General features: G+C 41.1%; 1 protein-coding gene across 3 annotated transcripts in view; it reads left to right on the top strand.

Annotated features, from left to right (window-relative positions):
- Nucleotides 1-19,790, top strand: part of LOC148017085 (uncharacterized) — a 97,798-nt gene that overhangs the window by 57,123 nt on the left and 20,885 nt on the right. For 2 of the 3 annotated variants that reach the window (XM_087662523.1, XM_087662521.1), the window contains exons 4-8: nucleotides 2,753-2,839; nucleotides 3,856-3,960; nucleotides 8,704-8,817; nucleotides 11,153-11,253; nucleotides 12,262-12,373. In XM_087662523.1, coding sequence (XP_087518649.1) covers nucleotides 2,753-2,839; nucleotides 3,856-3,960; nucleotides 8,704-8,817; nucleotides 11,153-11,253; nucleotides 12,262-12,373 — 519 coding nt within the window. The remainder of the gene's footprint in view (nucleotides 1-2,752; nucleotides 2,840-3,855; nucleotides 3,961-8,703; nucleotides 8,818-11,152; nucleotides 11,254-12,261; nucleotides 12,374-19,790) is intronic. The other variant, XM_087662522.1, reaches the window with a different exon arrangement.

Below are 19,790 nucleotides of genomic sequence, written 5' to 3'. Positions count from 1 at the left end.
CGCATCACAGGGTGAAAATGGTGGCATGGAGTGCAATCACCAATAAATGTCAGGCCCTCGTAATGGCAGTGGCTTGAGGGGCAGTGAGCCAAGCGAGGAGAGCTTAATGGCAATGGCTGGTGGCAAATGATCGCGAGCCATGGCGAGGGCAATAAAGGTAAGTGGCTCTGATACCATTGTTGGCCTAGGCAATTAATTTAATGGAAAATGAACGAGAATGAAAGAATTAATCAATGCACAATGATACTCGATCATGAGTGAGAAGGAATGTATTTATGAGCGAGAGAGAGTACAATGCTCAATGCGATCATAGTGAATAATGCCACACTAATGTGGTAATGAGGTACAAAGTGGCTATTTATAATAAAAATGAAGCCCTAACAACTTAACTGTTATAGGAAACTCTAAAATAAACCCTAACCCTAGTGTCATTTAGTGCCTAGGACACCAGGGGGAACAACTGCATTTGAATGACAGTTTAGATGCCTAGGGAGCCTGGATCATAGATCAAACGGCATCATCGCGTAGCTCATGGGATGGCCTACAATAATCTCTCTCTTTCCCCCCCCCCACCCCCCCCCCCCCCCAACCCGCTTCCCCTTAAACCATGCAGTTATTCAGCCAGCACTGTCACGATTTACAACCTAAAGCCTGAGCGCTGAAGTTTGAAGTTTGAAAATTGAAGAGAAGACCTCTCTCTCTCTCTCTTTCTCTCTGTGTGTGTGTGCCTTCAAAGACTGCAGTGTGCAGTGTTGAAGTTGAAGCTCCCTCCAACTGCAAGAAAAAAACCCGAACCAAAAAAAGAAAAAGTTTGAAGTCAAAATTTGGAAATTGGGGCTTTGCTGTAGCCTATATCTAAAGGCAGCAAGCTTTTGAGTTTTCAATCTTCACTTTTGAGTACCCAGTACCTAGCTATGTAGTTGGCATGCCTCTAGTGTCTATGATTGTCTTGTTGGCTTGATGTTTGTTTCTTTTATATTGACTCTGACTTCAATATTGTAATTGGCAAATTGTATGCTTCTATTCTCTCTACATATCTTTTTATTTTGAAATTGGCACATGGTATCTGTTATGATTGATCTAAAAGTTAATTTGAAGATGCTTGTAAGTTTAGTACTTTTCTCATAATTTGTTAAAATATGTTAAAAATTTAGGGTCATGTATGATTCAGGTCAAGAGTGTGAATCATACTTTCATACATGTTTGTGTTTGTTGTTTGATTTAGGTGTGAAAAAACTATGGGCAGCACCACAAAACTTGGGCAAATAATGAATTCCAAACTAATATAATAAATGTGCTTGTAAATCCAAAAATAAGTTCTGATCTGCTACCGAATACCAATTGAATGCTCAGCCTTGCCCCCTGATCAAATCCATTCTCAACCTGCTCCTATGCATAAGATGAATTCATTAAATAATACATGTGTGAGAGCCAATAATATTTACATCATCTTCTAACACACTACAAATATAATCAAATAGTAGATGTGCCACAAATAAATCCATAAACCAAGAATGCTCCACATGCATTTTGGCTAGAAAGGAGTGTATAAAATAACTCCTAAAAGGCTTAAACACTAGTACTGCTTGTTGAATTTTCCTGCATTGAATCTATCCACTGATCTGTATATTAGAAAATCACCCACTGATGGTATTGCTGGTGTACACAAGAGTGGGTGTTGCTTCTGGAAAGGATGTATGTTTCTATCAACTATTCGCCCAAGAGAGAGCTAAGGCCCAGAGGAGAACCTTTTAAGTCATCATTCCTCTAGCATTAATAATAATGCAAATGCATAGAGGAGAACCATTTAAAGCCATCATGTCTATCAATAAAAATGCTGCCTCTTAGCAACAGGGGTGGTTGTGGCAGCTAGGATGTGGAGCTGTTTGAACAATAGGTTCTTAACATAGATATTAAACTATCACCTTGTACTGTGATGGTGGCTTTTCATCCCAACTTAGTGTCTCCCTCAAAGTATTTTAAAGTAGTGTAAAGAGATTAAGTGTGCATGTGTGTGTGTGTGTGTGTGTGGCATTTTCCACCTTACTGGTCATTGACATACACAAGGGCAAGTGTTGTGTCTGGAAAGGACTTATGTCTCCATCAACCCTTTTGCCCAAGGGAGAACCATTATCCCCTAAAGAACATGCTTTGGGCACATAGAGGCGAACCACTTAGGGTCATTGTCCCTCTAGCATTAAGAATAATGCATAGAGGAGAATCATTTAGGGCCATCATCAATCTATCAATAAAAGTAATGCCTCTTGGCAAAAGGGGAAGTTGTGGGAGCCAGGATGTGGAGCCCTTCCATCAATATGTTCTTAACTTAGACATTGTAAAACTTCACCTTGTACTTTGATGATGGCTTTTCAGCCCAACTTCGTGTTTCCCTCAAAGTAACATAAAGTAGTACAAAGAGAGTAAGTGTAAGCATGTGAGTGTACATCTTTGGCATTTTCCACTTCAAAAAAATATTTGCTTGGTTATTTGCATATGCATAAAGTACGTTTACATGCATGCATGCATTTACACGTACATGCATGAATGAGGAATATATATGCATATCAGTATTGTCAGAAAAGTCACTTATAAAATGATGTTTTGAACCCTTGGCAATGTAATGTTTTCATTGTCAAATTCCGAGGCTTTTTGGTTTTGGAATGGTTGTGATGGTTCTTAACTAGCTCTTATTATGCAATTTTATAGGTTGTTTATGCGTTTGATTTCTGGTGAAAATATCCATGTTGCATAGGTACCAACACTAAAAGAGATGCTGATCAGCTATAGGGAGAGACGGATGAACCTCATGGGAATTCTTTATAGTTGGCTATTAGCTAAGGTAAGATAGTGTGATACCAAGGAGATCTTTTGAAAGAATCCTCAGAATGGCTAGTGAAATGATCAAACTCTCTTCTGTCTTCGCATATGAAGAGGTTCAGTTTTCAATGTAAGGTTTCATATTGTCTTTTTCTGTGTGTCAAAGTTAAAAAATTTCTATTAATAGACACCTGAGGGAAAAACCCTCCTGTAGGTAGAAGTACCAAAAATAAGCCCTGTATAGAATTACAAAAATACATCAGAAATGGAGTCTCATACAAGCTCCAAGTACACAGCCAGTCCAGCGGGCTGTGTCCTCATTTTTGTCTTTGATTTTCCAAGTGTATGTAAAGGGTCAGAGCATAAAGTTTTGATAAAAGGTTGAGTGTTGTATGTTTGTGAGGATGTAGTCTGGGTAAAGATGGCATATTTGGTGTGGCAAGTTCATTATAACTAGGGAAGATAGGTTGCACAATGCAAATAGAGGGAAAAAGGTTGTGATAACAAGCATGGGAAGTGATGTGGCCAATGGAACTTATTATTGACATGGATCCAGCTTATTGTTTATCTTGCCAGTCTGGACAATTGAACTGGTACTCACAGGCTCTAGACGCAGCAAGTTATTAAGGTGGCTGTAATGTTTCTTCACACACCTTTTTTTAGCAGATGACAAATTAAGTCCATCAGTTCTTCTATTTTCAATACTCATCCCAACAACATTAAGTTTGTAGACCTTGTAGCCTGTCAAAGTATGTCATAGACCTTTAATCCTTTGGAGTGGACGTAAGAAATGGAAAGTTTTCAGTGTACTTATCACAGATTTTACTGTACGTGGATGGACGCCCAATCACTTTGGAATAGACTTTGTGTTGAACTATAACCACAATTTCTGCACTCATCTTGTTTTATTTATTCTTTCTCGGATGGGTATGAAAATTAGAAGTTTTTCAAGTTATAATACAAACTATTTTGATTATTGTGATCCAGCATGATGATTTTGTTGATAAAGCCCTGGAAATACTGTACAATTTTGTACAGGTGGCAACAAAAATGGATGTTTTTCCAGGGCAAGAGTTTCGAGTAGCATATGAAGAGGCTAAATCATACGGAGCAGAAGTGGTGCTTGGTGATCGGGATGTGCAGGTGAACTTGATTCATGTCTTAAAAATTCAGAAGTGTTTCAGCTTAGTTGCAGTGTAGCTGTATTACATGCTTACTCACTGTTTTTGTATCTTCAGTACCATGCATTGAATGAGGATAGTTAAGCATATGATAATATCACATTTTTGAAACACATGATCAGAAACCATGTCTTAAGCTAAATATTTTCGAAGTGAGAAAATAATTTTCCCAAACTCATTGCAGAGTGATGAGAGTTATGCACTAATTGGACTGGGATCTGTGAGAAATTATAACAGTGCACTTTATGTTCTCTTGCACAATCATTTTTTATATGCGTACTGCATTGTTGTCAAAGTTGGGCAGGGAGGTAGAGAAGATTTTAGAAATGGGTGATACTTAGTTTGTAACTTGTGGGCATGCAAGCTGTCTCACAGCCATAGCCTGAGCCTACAGCTTGTAGGCTTGACCCATATGCTTGTACGTGGCCTTAGAAATGGTCATTATCCACATGCTTGACCTATGGCCTCCAGATGGATTTAGAAGTGCACAATTCCTTAGGTTTGGACTTTGTATCAGGGGCTTCTTTTTGCAAATGGGAGATAGCGTTAACAATTGTCAGAATGTCAAATTTGGATGGAAGGTATCTAGGTCCTTCACCAAGTTATACTCTTTTATGGGATCCACTGGTTTCTCGAACCAGTTGGGGAATGGGGCAATGCACCCACTTTGATTTTTCCTCTTTCTTCAATCAGTGGTTGCATCACCACATCTTCTATGACTAGAGGTATATCCACCTCTTCCATCTCTTGGATCTTTGGTCCTTTGTCCTGGGATTGTCTCTGTATTCTTTTGTGGCAATAGAGTGCTGCGTACTGTACTGTTCTATCTCAATAAATTAATGTCAATTTAAGTGCCTTTTCCAAGGTCTTAGGTGCACTATAGGTAACTTTACTTTGATAACGTTTATCTAATCCTCATACAAAATCCCTGGTTTTTGAAAGTCATCTATTCCCTCTGGTTTGAGGATGATTTTGCAGCAGTCCACGTATATGTCAGCAAGGGTTTACCCCTTTGCATGACCTTATCCCAGTCCTCCCAAGTTGTCACAACTCTATAGAAACAGAATTTGTATCCTTTTTCATTAATTTGTCTATATAATGATTTATTAAATTTGTTTCCTTTGCACTAATTAGATATAAAGAAAAGTGCATTGGAGTTGGCCACTGATGAGTGGTCACAAGTTATGGTGGACCCACGCGGTGGGTTAGAGAAAAGATAGTTTACACTTCCACCTTAGTTTCTTCTTGAATGTCTCCTGCAATTTTTCATACATATCTTTTTGCTTTGTATCCATGTCATTCATGACTTTTTGTTGCATGTTGCCACACACCCTCATGTACACTTTCAGGTTTGCATCCATTTTAGCATTCAATTCCTTTCCCCATGTTTTATGAATTGCATTCATGTCACTTGATACCTTGTCAATCTTTGGCATATATATTGCTGTGATCTTAGCTCTTATGAGGGCTTTCATGTCATCCAAACCCTTGGTTGCAATCATCCTTTGCATCTTTGTCCATCGCTTGGTGCTTGTGGGAGTGGCATTTTCATGGGCTTCCCTTTTGTTTTGTTTGTAGTAGAAATTTTCGTCCTTAGTGGGGGTCTTGTACTGCCCTTCTGATGTAGTGCCTCTCTTGGTTAGCCCAATTGGTTGTGTGTCAAGTTTGGTCTCATGTCCACTGGTTTCTTTATCAATAGTCTCTGCCATCTTGCAGTACAAGACATCCACTCAATGTGCTTGCATTTGTACCTTGCATAGCCCCACATTGACCCTACAGAGTCCCCTAAACGAGTGCCAATACCTCTACAGCTTCCAGGACAGTATCTGTCTCCTTGTGTAGGGACTTGACCTTGCACGATAGCGGCTGTCCCCCTGCACAGAGACGTGACCCTTCAGAGCAGCAGAGAGAAAATCTGTCTCCTTGTGTAGGGACTTGACCTTGCAGGATAGCGGCTGTCCCCCTGTACAGAGACGTGACCCTTCAGAGCAGCAGAGAGAAAACCTAGGCCCTACACATGAGCGAGAGAGGGGGAAGGGGGGAGGAATTTAATTAAAAAGGGGAGGGCCCTACACATGTGAGAGAGAGAGAGAGAGAGAGAGAGAGAGAGAGAGAGAGATTGTCAGCGCAGCAGTAGCTGATGATGTGGTAGACTGTATGCCAGCCTGCAGTGAAAATGCAGTCGTAGATGAGGACACGGCCGCTTGTACGACAGCCAACTGATGTGAACACAGGAAATCTGTAGTCGATTGGGGCAAGGCAGCAGCCAGCAGATGTAAACGCAGCTGTAGATGCCATGTGGCAGTTGCAACAGCAGGTGAGTGAACAGCAGCAGCAATCAGGGCTGGACAACAGCTGGAGGAAGTGTGGACTGCATGATGAAGATTGGAAACAGGTCCTAGATGGATGTAGAGAGTGTCGGGTAGCCCCGACTAAGATGTCCTCCAGGAATGAGGTGTGGGTAGCAAAGCTATAGGGCTTGAAACCCACAAAAACGGGATTTGGGGCTGAATGGAGGGCAGCCTGCCTATTTATAGAAAGTTTTGAGACCTCAAATCTCTCCCTGTTTTAAACTATTTTGCCACTCCCCATTTTAGGGTTTTTTATCAATTAAGCGTTTTTGGGACTGCTCAAGGAATTCAGCATGTAATGCTTATTTTAGCTCAACATGAAGAGTGTCTCCAAGTATGTTACAAGTACAATGGTTGTGTAAACAGCCAATCTGGTGGGCTATAGTGCGAGACCACGTGAAGGGTAATATGGAAAAAAGTGCTTGAGTCCTAGTTCCACAAGAAGGCCTCTCCTCATCGTGTGAGATTCCTCCCTGCATGCTCTCCCATCTCCTACAGAGAGTGTGGATGATCTGTGTCCAAATCCTCGAAAGAGTCTCGGCTCTGGATGCATCCTTAATTTCTGATGACTTGGTAGTTGCCTATCTTGCATATTCTAGGAGTTTATACAAGTGAAAAAAGTCTGCTAAAAATGTTATAAGATCTTCCGTTAAAACGGGTTTCCTTGGAAAGCAAAAGAAAATGTTGTATATTGACCTTCTATTGCTCAGGTAGTAGTCTGAATTCTGGGCAGCAGTTTATGCATTCCTGTGTTGTATTCTTAATTTCCAAGCCAAGTTCCATCTTGTGTTCATGCCTTCTTGAATTTACTCCTAGCTACGGGCATGATGGACATTGCATTGACAGTGCAGGACATCAATAAGACCTTGAAATTATTGATTGTGGAAGGTTAGAGTGAAAGTTTCAATTTAATGGCCAAGAGAGTGGTTGTATTCTTAGCTATGGGCATGATGGACATTGCATTAACAGTGCAAGACATGGATAAGGCCTTTCAATTATCACTTGCCAAAAGTTTAGAGTGGAATTTCCAATTTAATGACCCAAAAAGTGGTTAGAGAATTAAACATGTAAGTTTGGCACCCAATTAGAATAATGCTTGGGCAGGCCATTTGGAACTTTGAGCAGCCCAGTTAGAATATTGAATGTCAGCTGGCCAATTAATGTTAGGAAAAATCAGTGTGGGAATTTTGCTTGCAAATAAGAAAAGTGAAAATTGCCATTTTCAACTTCTTACCAATTGCTGCTGCATAGATGAGCCATTTGTGGGCCGTGTGCAAGTTGAGAGAGAGGATTCTGGGGTAGGGAAGGTGATTAGGAGCTGTGCAGAGCTAAGGAACAGCATGGTCACTTGTAGGACCAGCATCTTGAAAATTACTAGAGCATGCACCATGGCACTTGGGAGGCTATCGTGTTACCAATTATGGTCAGGAAATGGTTGCAATGTTACTTGCTCTCTCCTTCTCTGGCACTGTAATGATGATTTGGATCAGTCCGGGCTGTGTGCCATCTTTTCTCTCCTATTTTTGCAATGTCTTTGTTGATCGGAGCAATCTTGGACTGCATGATGGATCAGTTAGGGCTGTGTGCCATCTTTTCTCTCCTATTTTGGCAATGTCTTTGTTGATCAGAGCAATCCTGGACTGCATGATGCTGTAATTTACTTCACATGGGGAGACATCAGGTCTAGAAGAGGTTTGATCAGTTTATTGCTGTGCATGTATGTTCTCATGAATTTTGGGATGTGCATGTAGGATTATCAGGCCATACATGCACTTTCAGGCCTGGATGCTAGGCTATGATGCATGAGATGTCTGATAGAGATCATGAGATCAGTTTTACTGTTTCTAAGGCTATTGTTTGTGAGAGGAACAGTCGGCAAAGTCAAGAGACAAAGGTAGACTCATTTGGAAGAGCATGCATTGAGGAGAGCAAATCAGGGACTCATGCAATGTGTTTTAGGGTTACAGGGCGATTTGTCAGATTCAATGATTCTGATCGCCACAAATGTTATTGAAGGCACATAGGCATTGAGAAACATGAGTCTAGGACACAAAACAAGCTGATACACTGCTGTGAATTGACAGCTCTTTAGTACTCTAAAATTTTTTAAAGTACCACAAGGGGAACCAAGGTTAGGGGCGAATAGGCGCTATCTTCGTTGTGTGACATCATTTTAGGTCCACTGTTTGGGAGTTATTGGTTTGCCACTTTTCTGTTTATTTCATTGTGCTCGCTAGTTACTGTTACTACTTCCCTTTAATTTATCTGAAGCCTGGACCCACTTAATCCAGTTTTTAAGGAAACTGTAGTAATGTGCAAGGACTGATAATCATTAATGTGATTTGTTTTTCTAGGTAACCCTAAAGCGGACTTGGAACAAGATGAATACCTGGTACAAAATGAAGTTCGTATTTTGCACAATATTTCAGGCTATTTCGCTACCTAGTGTAGATGATCTCACGGACATGGTATATTTCAAGTTTCATTATCATTCATTAATGTCTCATTTGTTTTTATTGAGACATTGTGGCTGAAATTATGCAAGGTTTATGTATTCTGGATGTAATTGTGAGACATGATTGAGATCTTGTCGGATAATTGGAAAATTAGAAGAGAGAGACTAGCAAAGCTATATTAAGCTTGAGTGGCCAGGTTCAGGTGCAAAACATTTCCTGCATAACATCTCAGTATATTTTCCTGTCCCTTGTAGATGAACTCAAGGACATGGTATGCTTCGATTGTTTCTGTAGATAATGTATTAAAGTCTCCTCAGGGTTTGTTGTAAAGTGGAGATCATGGCTGAAATCATGTAAGGATTTATTTGTTTTGAGTTTATTAGTGGAATTACAACAATCACCCAAGTGTGTTCTCATCATGGGACGATCAAAAGGTCACCTCCTTCCCAGCAACAGAACCATAAGACCAGCCTTTGCTAAACCCAAACGGCAGTAGAAACTTAGAAATCAAACACACTTAATGATAGCAACAAATCAGCAATCAAATTAACTCAGATGGGAGCTAGAATGCTCCTACTCATGCATGATGACACCTGTTGGCTTCATCTGTGGTGTCCCTTTCAATACTTCTTTCAAATGTTGAAGATATTAGGCTTGAATGTGAACAAATGATCAATTTTGATGATCATCCTGCTTACCCCAATTTCACATTACCATGAACCAGCGGAAAATTCCAGCCCTAAGAAATATGCAAATGGTGCAATCCCTATCTAATGCATTTCTTTATGCCCTGGCTTGCATTTCGCTGACATTCCCAAGCTTTCATGTGATAGAACTATGCAATTTACATTTTTTCACAACAAACTTGTCCAAAAGTGTTCCTGATGAGGAGATGGCTGAGAAGAGAGCAAGAGACAACCAACAATAGACTGATCCAATCAGTCAATTCTCAGAGTAGCAAGGTGCAAACAACATACACAAGCTGATACTATGTATTCCTATTGATCTTCTACCCTCACAAGCTTCATATACCTGCCCACGATGTTGTCCAGTGCTGACATGGCTGCTGCCCAAGCATTCTCCGCAGCTGAAAATGGCAAAAATCAGTCCCAAATCGTGCAATCTTTGCTGCAGCCAACTTGTGAGAGCTGAAAGGAGAGAGTTGAAGTTTGGATAATAGTAAACTATCATTCCAAATGCTCCTTAAAGCTGGGGAAACCCCTGAGCTGATCCACTAGGGCTGCTTTGCATAAATAAGTTGTTCATTGGACCAAACTTTGGTCAACTTAATTCATAAGGTTCAAAGCTTTCAATTCAATGAACATTGCACATAGCACATTGGGGAAAATTCATCCTGAAGCTTGATCAAAGTCAACAGTAGGTTCTGGAGTGGGCCTACCATTGACTTGCTCTTGTCCTATGCCTTCTCACATGTCAAGAGCTAGGGATTCCAGAAGGTTTAATGTGTCAATTTAAGTTCATGCTAAACTTAGTTGTCAATGTTTGAAGTCCCTCAAAAAAAGGCCTCCCTTTCTGCTTGTCTCATCTCCTCATTAGCATAGCCAAAGCTGATCTTTCTCCATCCCAACATAGGGAGGAAGGTGGTGGAAAGGAGAAGACAGAAAAGAGCAGCTTACAACAATGGAGGGAAGGCAAATCATAGCAATCTGCTTTTGACATTATGAAGGAAACACAATGCAATGAAGCATGTAGATATAAACACAAGGATATTCGAGAGTAGATGAGGAAGAATTGAATATACATACATTGATTGAAGTGAAGAGTGCCAAGGGTGCCTCTCTATATATAGTCAATATTAGACTGAAGCTCTAGAGGACCAACAAAATCTGACATTGGCCAAGCATCCAAACAGGATGACACCAAAAAAACAGGGCCCAAAGCTTAAAATCTTGCTGGACGTTTTGATATCCCCCAAGATTCTGGGTTGGGTCACATGTGGAGATTCTCTAGAAACTGTTAAGACACTGCCATGCATATAATTATCATGAAAGCATAACTGAATTGGACATGCTATTCTGGAATTTCGAGATGGATGGTCACATCTCTTTATGTAGCTAATCCTTTACGTCCTTGATGTGGAAGTTGAGTACCTTTTATTCTGATTAACTTAATTCTAATCTTTTGGGGGATTTCGTTTTAACTTAAAAGTGTATGCTTATCTTATGAAATGAAATGTATTACTTTGTGTCATATAAGCATATACATAAAAGTCAATGGATACTGCTTTGCTGGTCTTTGGGTGATGACTGATGGTTGGAAATCAGAGAGTTACCTAGTGTCTCACACATGTTCAGTCTTGATCTCTTTGCGACTCAATGTCTTTCAGATCCAACAGTTACAGGATAATGATGCTCTTACCTTGGCATTTCAAGAGTTAAGCAAGTCTTTTCCAACTGTTATGGAGACTCTTGTACATGAACGCGACATGTAAGTCCATTCTTTGACACACGTGAGGGAGGTTCTGATACATAGTTTATGCATCATTTACAACAACCATTGCTGTGCTAGCTCTCCACCTTTGTAGCAGTTTGAGTCATAATTATCCTTGGATTAGCCTTAACTATCAGCACTTCAAAACTCATTTAGCTGCTACGAACTTTTTCAACTTCTGCTTACAGTGGATGTATTGCTTTAAGTGATAAGCTGACTGCCTATCCTCATGTAAGTTGATCCCTGGCTGCCTGTGCGGTGTGCCATGGTGAATGTCTCAGCAGATGCAGTGAATGTGACCCCTAAGTAGACATATGAGTCCACAATATCCACCTTTTCAGCTTCTAGAGTAAAGATTGATCTCCTCCTAACTGGGGCTGATGTGTGGAAGATCAGGATCTTGGTTCTCCCAAGATAAAGTGTTATGCGCAGAAGTTGTGAAGGGCATAGAGATGTCACTGTAGACCCTTCTGTGACTTAGAGACCAAAACAATATCGTCAACGTAAATCATAATAGAGTAGTCTAGTGTACTTTCTATGTCTATCTTGTGTGATGTGGTACTCAGCCTATCACCCTCTCGGACAGTGCATAGCTTCCCCAAATTATGTCCAATGGGATCCCAAGTGTCTGTAGCCTCTGTAGTAGTCTACCCCATGGGATTGTATCAAAGGCTTTGCAGAAATCCCTCCTTACCGGGATTTAGGGGATGGAGAAGAGATGTATGCCTCGTTAGCCATCAATATAGATACCTCACCACAAAATCATACTAGCACCAAACCAATTGTCACCCAGCCCTAAAAACATTGACTTGATCTAAAACATACACATGCATGCACAGACACATTTTGTGCACACAAAGGTGTCCAAGATGGGTGATATTATACTCCGTAGATCAATAATAGCATGAAGAGCTTCTGCTGTCTAGTTGTGTCACAAAGTGTGATCAAGCGATGTTATCTAAATTCATCTTTATAAGCTTTAACACACCAAATATCATTTTGCAGGTTTATGACTGTGGTGCTGCAAAAGCTTGCAGAACATCGATCCTCAGTTGTTGCTGTGGTTGGCAAGGGACATATTCCAGGCATTACAAAAAATTGGACACAAGATATTTCTGTAAGTATGGAAGTACATCTGAATCCTCATTTTGTTTAAGTACACTTTGCTAAGTGTTGGAAGGGTAACTTGAGGGATGTTTGCATTTGGTTAATGGTAGAGCTTGAACCAGATCTGGTATGTGCATTTACTGTTTAAGACGTTGCATATAGAGAGTAACTTATGATTTGGATTTCTTTTGCCTTCTAGCTCAAGGTGGCCCCTTGAAAGCACTGGGCTATAGCCAAGATAGGGAAAGACAGTTTTCTCATAATAGAGACTTGGAGACCATCCAATACTATCAGTGGAGTTGTCAAGTGGACCATTTGATTTGGCTAGGCACAATTCAGATCACTGAAAGGATAGCTGCAGCTTTGGGCTAGATCCTGTGGAGGACTGTTTGTTTTCTCCTCCTTTTGCTAATAAGAAGTATGAGTTCTTAGTAGAGATTGTAGTATATAGGATAATCCAAGTATACATCCTAATATCATCATAGCATAGCTGAACATCCAAAGGTGCATGGGAGCACTTGAAGGCAAAAGGTGAAAGTGTGGGCTACACAAGCATCATCAAATGGTGAGCAAGCTGATAGTGTCTTAAAAGGGGAGCAAATTTCTGTATACATTTTGGTATTTGTTCATAACTTAGTGGAGAATGGGAGACCCTGCAATGTGCTCAAATCTACTAGCAAATACTCTTCAAGCTTAGAGAGAGAGCTCTAAAGTGGATTACACCTTGCCTTTAGTAACTGTCTGCATCTGCACCCATGTGGTAGTCTCGCAAAGACTTAAATACATAAAATGATTCATTTTTGCAAAACCAAAACATGCATATGCAGACTCAACATAGAGCTTGAACCGATACTCCCTTAAAAGAGGGGAATGGGAGAGCAAGCATCATGATTTTCTGAATTTACAGCAGGGATAAAACAGAGTCCAGCTTAGATGAGCTGCCAAACTTAGCCTTGTGCAAGCATGCCTGAAACACAGAGAACTGAAATGCAAATGCAAAAACACAAAAGCAAAATGCCTAAACAAAATAGAGAAGAAAGAGAACTCTTAAGTGAATGAATGAATGTTGTAAATGAGTGAAAGAGTGTACAAGATGCTCAAAGGGTGCGTTGTCCAACAGCCGGTGGCTCTGATGGGAGTGGGTTGTTGGAGGTATCAATGTGTGTTGTCCATTGTAGATAGATTTGGAGTGCCCTAACCACTAGTCAAAGGAGAGGCTGATGAAGAAAAGTGCTGAAAACGCAAAAAAGACCTATTATAGATGATGATGGTGTCAACAAGCTGGGGTAACACAGCCCATAGAAGTCACTAGGCCAAAGGTCTATATCTAGAGAGGACCATGATAATAGGATGAGGGATGTGCCTGATGGATGGAGGCTAGGAAGAATTGGGTTAACCTGCAAAACAAGGGATGAACTAAGTAGCTAAGCAGCCTTCTATTTATAGATGTGGATCCTCCCAAAGTTTGGGTGTTTGCTTATGGGACAAAAACTTTGGTAAAATTTGTGTTTTGCGGAAAGGGATTGCAAGCATAGCTCAATCCATAATACTGCGAGGCATCCCACCCCAAAGTAGCTAGGGCATCGGGCCAAGGATGCACATTGGGTGCCCAAGGACCTACCAAAACTATAGAGGTGATAGTTATCTTATCTTGAGAGCCCAAAGGATTACCCTAGATAGGCCAGAAATTGAACAAAGTGTGCTCATCAGTTGCCCAGTCACCTTCTAGGACTTGCAAAGGTGATGGAACCACTTTGAACCTTTTTTTTTCCCACGAGTAATTGTGCCCATGGGGGTAAATAAAGGGATGGTCAGATCCAATATCACAAAATGAAAGACTTTCCAATCACGTATCCAAGGTGTTGGTGATGAAGGAATGGTGAAGAGGTATGGAGGTATGGTGGTAAGAGAGCCACTGGTGGAAACAACTTGGAATCTACTCAAGGGTGCTCTGCACAAGATGCATAGATGAATGCTATATGATGAGAATGCACAGACAACAAGGTGCCACTTGGACAATGTCCCTCGTGGAAAATTGTTCACTTGCCTTAGCATGCTTTTACAAAGATAATGATGGTCATGCAATGCAAAGGGTAGGTACAATAAGGAGGGAGGCTGATGTTGAAGACAATGATGAAACTTGCAAATACCAATGAAAGGGTAGAAACCTCCACTCAACCATGGATGTCAATGCCGAAGGAGGAGAATCCGATGTCAGTCTTTGAGTTGCCAGAAACCAAGATGAAATGATGGAATGTGATGATGAAGGTAGACCTTAGACCCCTTAGTTGGAAGAGCTGAAGGAGAACTAGCCATTAGGTTTGCAGAATATGCTTGTACTCGATCTTGGGAGCGGGATCCTATGCTGACCAAGTGGTGTAGGCAAGTTTGGATCTTAACCTTGGGAGAGGACTCCAGTGATAATCAGGAAGCATCATGATAGCAGCCCACAATACAAATGGTTGAAGAAGGAAGACTTGACACTCCCCAACTGGAAGAGTGGGGGAAGAGAACCATCAAGGCAATTGGGATGTTGTGAAGATAAGCTAGGGTTTTCTCAAAGAAAATACAAACTATATGAACACGAGTAAAGCACAAGGACTCAAATAATAACATAGAAACCCTAAACACAAAACACAAAATTCAAAAATGCAAAAACACAAATACAAACAGAGGAAGAAAGAGAACTATGAAGTGAATGAATCAATGCTGTAAATGAAGAAAAGAATATACAAAATGCTCGTAGAGAGAGCAATGATGTAGTCGGAGTGTGACATCCACCAAGGATGGATCCAAAGTGTTGTAACTACCAGTTAGAGTTGAAAGAGGGCTGAATCTGGAAGGTCAGCAGGCTGGTCACCAAAACCCAGCACTCTGGAGGCTGAATCTGGCAAGCAGCAATGTACCACACCCCAAAGGCTGGAAACCTGATCATCAAGGCTGTAATCGGCAGACAACAGCAGGCTGAAGTTGTGTTGATGCAAGACAACCTGGATAATAGGTAAACGTAGGATGTAAACTGGCGAAACTGGACAGCAGGCTGATGTGGCAGGTCTGCAGCAAATGCAGCCTGTTCAGGGGTCCCTTTGGTGGCTGGCAGCAACAGAAAACAGGTCACCAGGTGAGGGTTGCAGTGGATGAAGGTTGATTGCAAGGTGAAAAGTGGCAATGTTAGTCCTAAACTGAAATATAAAATCCAACATAATAGAATCAAAAGAAAAAAACTTGCATACTAGATGGTTCATATTGAGGTGCTTTGGACACTATTCTAACTAAAAAAGGAAGTTGAGTGAGTGTAGATGTACCGGAAGTGAATGAAAGGTGGTGACTAGGTGTGTAGTGGAAGACTTGAAAAGTAAAAGTATGGCTATGCCTAAAGAGAAATATAGTCCCACTAGCTTAAGGTTCCTAAGGATGACCTAGAAATTCTAAGAGACTAGCCTAGTGGGAGGTGATCACCGAACCAGTTAGAGATGCCATAATGCATGGAGTGAGGGGGTGACCTAGGATCCACTGCACCAATGGCAAGCCATTGTGGAATGCGGATGCCAAGGGGTGGAGAAATTGTTCTACCTCCCTAGGGAAGACTTCCTCTCAATCTTCTTGGGGTGACACTACCACTATCAAAAGGGGTTGAGGTTGGTTTGGGAATGGGGATTGGATTCAGCTTTGGTGTGGGTGTGGGTGTGGATTGTGCAATTTTGGGTGTGGGTCTAACACCCTCGGCCTTTTGAGGACAATCACCATCTAAATGGCCAAGGTTTTGGTAAAATGTACAAAACCTATTCTTTTTAGGCAAGTAATGCTAGAAGAGTCTTTGTGAGGATTCGACTTTACTACTCCCTTTTTCCTTCAAACAAAGAGATTGAGCTTCGGTATTAGGACATGGTTTGTGTTTAGGTGCAATGGGGAGGGTGGGATAGGGTCTAAATGTTAGGTGATTCATTTCTACTCTCTTAGTTCTTCAAGGAAGGATAGAGCTCATTAGCACACGAAGAGGGTTTGTGTGTCTGAGCAATTGGGGAGGGTGATATAGTGTGGAGGGGATTGCCCACACAATAGGAGTGCCACACTTGTGGATATTGAGGAGGTGCATAGTGCACCGGTGGCATTCCTAACACCAAAGTATGAGGTTGCAAAGTGATTTAAATGTATATCAAATCCAACGTGAGCTAAGACTGATAACCTATGGTTGGATCTAAAATAGGGTCTAAAGTGAATGCATATGAATCTAAATGTGAAGTGAAAGTGGGAGACTTTGAGAGATGGAATGGTATGCTCTAATCCATGTCAAGAAACGACAGGGTTTGTGGGGAGAAACATAGAGTGTAGGGCAAACACTGAGACAAAGAAACTAAGAAACATTGAAAAAGAAGATGAATGAAGAATAATGAACACTGAATCATGTTGATGCAATGGAGCAGAGCTCAAAGATAATTGTGCTGTCCTGGCTGATCAAGCGGCAACACTTGGAAGGAATTTGCACTATGAGAAGAGCAAAACATAGTCCTTTGAGTAGAGATGTTGATGATGAGGAAAACGGTTGCTCTATAGAGGGAGCAAAACACAGTCCTCTGGGCTGTGGAATGCTAGAGTAGACATTAGAAGGTGAAGGACAGTAGTGGAGGAGCGAAATGCAATCCGCAAAGTTGTTAAGAGTCGATGGAGATGAACGACATGCTGAAATCTCTCCGGGAGGATAGCCATTATCAAGACAACTGTTGAGTAGCCCTTTAGGAGTGAAGAACACACAAAACTGCAAGTATTTGATGTAGGGCTGATAAAGAGGGTTTAACTACTCTAGACAACCCGAATCTATAGTTTGCAAACATAGCCTCCATAACGTGGCTGATGGTTGGGAATTGTCGCATGGGTGGTGGAGTGGTAGGAGGAGCTGAAAACACACAATAATTATGAAGATGGATCTACTGTACTAGTTGAATGGGGAGTGAAACCAGTAAACACAGGAGTGGAAGTGTTGAAGAACAGGTCACCATGCTGAAAATGCAGGTCCGCAGCTTAATTAATAGAGAAGTAGGCTGGGTGGTAGCCAGCTGAATCAAGGTGGCAGCAAATCAGCTCCATAAGGCAGCAAATAAGGCACTCTTGTGGGAAGCATACATCAGGGTTGGGAGAGTTGAAGTGGTTAATAGTGGTGAGGAGGGAGACTGATTGAAGAATGAGGGCGAGGAGTGTAGATTAATGATGGATGAATGCCCATGACCTATTTATAGGCACATGATTCACGGAATTGTCTCGGCTTGTGCCCCACTCTCTTAGGCGGTGTCTCAACTCTCTCAAGTGGTGCTCAAACACTAATAAACGATACAAATAAAGCCTTTTGGGGGCTATAAATGGAAACCAAAACAGGAATTAATGGAATACAATGAACTTAATGACTTTGGTATCTCAAAAGGAGGGAATGGTGGGAAATGTGAAGGTGAATGTGAAGCACCAAACTCAAACTCAAATGAAACAAAAGATAAAGAAGTATCTTGTGAAACATCTTTGAACATAGAGTTTTCCTGTACTCCAATACTAATAACAAATTGGGTCTCCTAGGTCGCTTATAGTTGGATCCTACATAACTGAAGGAGTAGTATAGATATAATTAGGCTCACAAAAATGGATTGTATGAACCTACCATTGGGCTTGGTTGTGAAGAATTTGAACTTTTGGCAAGTGGATAAGTTTTTTCTCAATTGTGAGGTGATTAATCTTGTTAGCAAAGTGCTCAAACTGAGATGCACCTTGTGAAGAAATATGAGATGAAGAAGAGCTAGGCCACTGTGAATGATCCCTAGAGGAAGGGTTAGTAAATGAAGCATTGTCCTCCAAATCAAGACCATAATGCCTTAGCAGAGCCTCCATTGAAGGAATAACTTGAGAAAGCATTGAAGGATCTTGAGATGGAGTGGTGTGAGCCATCGTGAATCAACATGTGACATATAGTGTAATCAAGAACTGACCAAGTAATCCATGATAGCCTCAAGTAACACTTTAGGAGAGTATTGGCTCTGATACTATGTGGAGATTTGCTAGGGTTTGCAAAAGAAAACACTAGTGTATGATATGAACTATGGTTGAAACATAGAGATCTCAAGCGGAAACACAAAAAATGTGAAACGCAAAATGTAAAAATACAAATAGAGAAGAAACATGAGAGGGTCATTCTAGCCTTGAGAGAGAGAGAGAGAGAGAGAGAGAGAGAGAGAGAGAGAGAGAGAGAAGGCCATCGTTGTTGTTGCAATAGTTGATAGGGCATTTCCAGCCAACAGGAGATCCTCTAAAAGTTGGTGACATGCCCAGAAGAGACTACAACAGTTTGAGGGCTATTTTAGCCAAGAAGCATCATATTTGTAGTGTTTCATCAATGAAGACAGCTTTCATGGTTGTCTAGATAGGGTAGCAGTTGATTTCTTCCATTTTTTAGTAATGGAAGTTTGAATTTTCTCTCTTTGCATTCTCTCTCATCCTCTAGCCTATTCTCATCTTTCCTCAACAATTTCCAACAAAATCAACCATTGGAGGTGGAGGTATGGGAGTATTGGCATGATCCTTGGGGCACAAAGTGGCATGTATAGTATTGCATCTACACTCCCCGGTATGTATGGGGCTCAAGGAATGAATGTTGGTCATGCAAATGCTTCTTATGGTGCTGATTATGATGGAAAGGCAATAAGTGCACCCTTTTTGCAGCCAAGGGGCTTTTTGTAGCCGCGAGTTTATGATAATTTGACTCCCAAGGGGGCAACAAAGAACTGTGATGAGGGTGGAAAAGGGTTGGAGTTCAAAGCTTTCAACGGCGCACGAGCTAGGTTGAAAGCCTTGACTTTTATTCAGTAGTTTGATGTAGCCTATTTGGAAGGCAATTTCAGTGAATTCTCTAAGATTCAAAAGGTAGCCACTTTCGTGAAGAGAAATGTATTGCAGTGGTAGTCCGCACATCTAATGCAAGGTGGAGCACTGTCAATATGGGTACAATTTAAGCAAATGTTTGCTCCCAATTGGTTGATTTGGAGTGGATATTATGACTGCTTGGAATAAGTTGGATGCATCACAATGCAAAAATTTGGAGCTTTACAATAAGAAGTTTTAGGATTCATTGCTGCTCATTACTTCTTATCTATATGTCTCTCTTCATGAGTAACTAGAGAAGTATTGTTGTGGGCTGCCTAAAGGAATTATGGATTTTTGTATAAAGATCACCATGACCAGCATGCCACAACTTATAGAGATGGCAAGTACATCCGATGCTTTGCTGGATGGAAAGGATTCAAGCTCCCAAGATGATGAGGAGAAGCCGTTCGAGAAGTTTTCAAAGGCTGAAAAGAGGGGAAAATCTGGAAATGGGGCTGAGAAGAGGCAAAAACAGCAAGGAAAGCTTGGAAAACACTTGCAAAACGCAATGAGTGAATGGCTGCAAA

This window comes from Lygodium microphyllum, chromosome 22 (genome assembly GCF_053477565.2).
Source record: "Lygodium microphyllum isolate KBCC chromosome 22, Lygodium_microphyllum_v1.1.10, whole genome shotgun sequence".
Lineage (NCBI taxonomy): Eukaryota > Viridiplantae > Streptophyta > Polypodiopsida > Schizaeales > Lygodiaceae > Lygodium > Lygodium microphyllum.
This window is presented reverse-complemented; position numbering and strand designations above follow the sequence as displayed.